This window comes from Oryzias melastigma, linkage group LG18, assembly GCF_002922805.2.
Source record: "Oryzias melastigma strain HK-1 linkage group LG18, ASM292280v2, whole genome shotgun sequence".
NCBI classification, from domain to species: Eukaryota; Metazoa; Chordata; class Actinopteri; order Beloniformes; family Adrianichthyidae; genus Oryzias; species Oryzias melastigma.
The window spans coordinates 20,289,338-20,292,767 of record NC_050529.1 but is presented as its reverse complement, the minus strand read 5'-3'; the positions used below and the strand labels follow the sequence as shown (position 1 = coordinate 20,292,767).

Below are 3,430 nucleotides of genomic sequence, written 5' to 3'. Positions count from 1 at the left end.
TTAGTCATTACCTGTGTAGCAAATGAAGGGTCCTTTATTTTTACAGTCATGGTTGATCCATTCGCCTTTGTTATTCATCATGATGCAGTTTTTGTTTCCGGCCGTTTTGGGAAACACTGGATGCCAGGATCTAGAAGAGAAACTGCTCCCATCCGACCAGGCCCAGGTATCTCTGATCAGGCCGATAAAAATGTCATGGCTTGTGCAGACTTGGTCTAAGGAATCCACAGCCACAACGGGGGCTTCGTTATCTGGCATGAATAGTTCCGATAGCCTCTCGTCTTGACACAGCTCCTGAGAACTGTCTGTGTTTAAGATGCTCCAAAAGCAAGCCTCCTCCAGCTCCTTTAGCTGTGCTCCACCGACCAGACCTGTGTGTTCCTTTTCACAGTACTCTTGGGCTTCAAACCAATTTTTTTTTTGTTGAATGAAGTATAGTCTTTTAGATGAGTCTCTATCTGTTGAATAAACACATATATTAATAAAAAACTGCTATCTTTTTAGATGTAAAACAATTTGCAATCTCTAAAAATAAGTCAATGTAATATAAAATGTACATTTTTAGTGAATCATACTTTAGATAGGAAATTGTGGCTTGTTGTATTTATGGAACTTCATATTTTTTATAATTTTTCTTTTATGTAATATATTCTACACAAAGACAGCACACGTGCTTGCACTTGAAGACAGGCTATAGTACTTCTGCATTGTCCATTACTGCAGAGGTAGGAGAAGACTTCATTTCTAAAAGAAACCTCAGAAACTGCAAAACCTGACCATGTCTCCTGGTTACCATTGTAGCAGATGAAATCTGTTGACTTTTCACAGGAAATAGCCTCCCATTTGGCATGGGTTTTCCATATTGCCCCACAGTTTTTTCCATCTTTGGGTTCTCCGCCACCCCACTTTGTGTCTTCTTCTTTGAACTGCAGATCAGGTAGAGACCAACGCCATGTGTTGCTGTTGTGCAGTCCAATCCAAGCCCCATTTCTGTTTTTGAAGGCATTTTTGAGTTGGTCAATGTCTGCCATGCTTCTCACTGTAGCCAGATCAGTGTAACTTTTTCTGCAGAACTGCTGAGCTTGAGTCCAATCCAGTTGTTGATCGATATAGTGATATTTATGCAACTGACACATAGTAAACCAGAAGAAATCTGAGAGAAAAACAGAAATCCCATTAAGAAAAGTCTGCTCGTCAACAATTGGACCATGTGGAAAAAATGTTATTAAATTCTTTTTATGTTTTCACTATATTAAAAATACATCTGAAATCAGCTTACCAACAAGAAGAAAGAGAAACACAGCCAACTTCATTTTGCCTTAAAAAATCAAACTGCAAGAAAAGAAAGCAAGTAATTTCAAATAAACTTTATTTTGAGCTTATTTTAATTTTTGTATTCAAACCACATTGTATTTTATTCAATTATATCATTAATCAACTGTTCATTTTTTCCATCATCATTGATTTATATTTGCTTCTGAATATTCAAATGAGCTTTTGAGGAAGTACTTCCACATGACTTTGTCCTGATAACTGTTAGAGCTCTGTCTCCCCCTCTGGTCACCAACGTGAGTCATCCCCAGACAATTTTATTCTTTTTTTACTTATCCTGTCCAACAGCTGAGCAATAGGAACTGAAAGCCTCTTGTGTTGGACAGATTTGGGTTAGAATCAAAAAGTAACAAGATGTTGGAAGTTTATAATCATTACTGTCGGGTGTAAATGTTAGTCTAAAAGCGGCGGGGCCTGTCCACACACACACACACACACCCCCTCTAATGTTGCATAAATAGCTGTACCTTCCAAAATTATTAATATACACATTGCCAACATGTACACTTTACAACTACAGCGTACATGCACACTTATGCATACAAACCAGCACATGTAAAGCATTTCATTCTGTCGCACTGTGAGGATACTGTCCCTCCAACCCCACTGAGTTGAAAGGTCAGGTACTAGCATGGACATTATTTTGTTTTCTGTTAAGTCTTATTTTTTTTCTTTTCTGTTTAAGCAAATATTCCACCTGGGAAAGTGCTAAAACCCCTCCCTATAATGGGAGATAGTAGATCCCAGGAAATAAAAGGGCTTATAATTGTTTGTGAAAACAGACAGAGGAAGGAGAGCTCCATGTCGTGTGTTGGCCAGTGTGACTCTAAACATAAATGCCAAAAACTGAGAACTCTAAAGAATTCTGTGTCCTGGTAATTGCTTCTACTCATTTCTTCTGACATTCTGCAGTCTTCATCCTGGCTGGAGGCTTCAGTGCAGAGCAACCCCCACATGCACTAACTATTTGCGACAAAATGAGCTAAAATGTGCTGAGGTGAGTGTTTATAGTTTGCTGAAATGGATGATGGAATGTAAAAAGAGGGAGAGTGCCCGGCAGTAGCCAGGACCCCCCCCCCCAACACCCACACAGCAGGGTTGATGGAGGAAACCCGCCCACCGGGAAGTCACGTCGAGCACCCACACCAGGGACTGCAGGACCGCCACAGAGGCCCCCAATGCCAGAGAGCAGGGGGGCATGGGAGCACAGAGTGCAGGCCCCACCTCTTAATAGCCCCCAGCCCCAGATGAGCAACTCACCACCACACTGAAGTTCTTAGAATTCCCCCATTCCAACCCCAGGCACGAGCAAGGGCCCCTCAAGAGTGGCCCACCCCCACGCTCCAGGGAACCACCCGCCCATCTTGCAGGAGAACCAGGACAAAGCAAAGCAGGGGCCGCCCACCCTTACCTGGGAGAAGGATGTCCAAGAAAAGTCCAGTAAGCCCGCAGCCAAGAGACACAGGCATTGTTGCTGAGTGCCTGGTTCCCTCTGACAGGGGTGGGGTAGGGGACAAAAGAGGGGAGACCATACGGCACCACCGCCCACGCTCCACCCAGGCGCAAAACCAGATCCCTGATTAGTGAAGCCCCCCACCACCAGAAGTCCAAAACTCCTGCCCCAACACCCCGACAGATAGACAAGGTGGCACCCAGGAACCCTGGCCCTAAAATATTAGAGGTTGCTGTGGGAGACCAGAGAGGCTGAATTCACTTCAAGTTACTTGAACTGTCGGCTGATATTTTTTTTTTTTCTAAGCGGATATGATGAAGCAGAAGATTCTAGTATTGACTTAGATAAATGTCTTTCTTGTTTTTCCAATTTGATGAAGTTGTTTTTTTTTTTTCCTTTTGATATAGAAAGAGTATGAAGATTATAGAGACTGATCCTCCTTCTGTTTATGAGATAAATAACCCATAGTCCCCGGACTATTGACTCACTACATTTCCCACCTGCCTCAGTGCATAGTCCTGATGCCGCTCACCTGAGTCTTGAACAGCCTACCAAAAGTATAAAAACATATATATGTAAAATCCTAAAAAAGTACATGAATGAACTAGTGCTTCAAATAATTGAGATTTGCAAGCTTTTGTATTT

General features: G+C 42.3%; 1 protein-coding gene across 1 annotated transcript; it reads right to left on the bottom strand.

Moving 5' to 3' along the window:
* Nucleotides 1-1,330, bottom strand: LOC118600136 (lymphocyte antigen 75-like). The gene is made up of 3 exons (XM_036216926.1): nucleotides 1,280-1,330; nucleotides 794-1,153; nucleotides 1-458 (listed from the first exon to the last, which is right to left on the bottom strand). Exons 1-3 carry the CDS (start codon nucleotides 1,311-1,313, stop codon nucleotides 1-3), a joined length of 852 nt encoding a protein of 283 aa, XP_036072819.1. The 5' UTR covers nucleotides 1,314-1,330.
* Nucleotides 1,331-3,430: the final 2,100 nt, after the last annotated feature.

Coding starts and splice junctions, on each gene's coding strand:
- LOC118600136 (XM_036216926.1), bottom strand. CDS start 1,313: ATGAAGTTGGCTGTGTTTCTCTTTCTTCTTGTTG. Junction 1,154..1,279: donor GTTTCTCTTTCTTCTTGTTG/GTAAGCTGATTT, acceptor TTTTTCTCTCAG/ATTTCTTCTGGTTTACTATG. Junction 459..793: donor AGATTTCATCTGCTACAATG/GTAACCAGGAGA, acceptor TTTATTCAACAG/ATAGAGACTCATCTAAAAGA.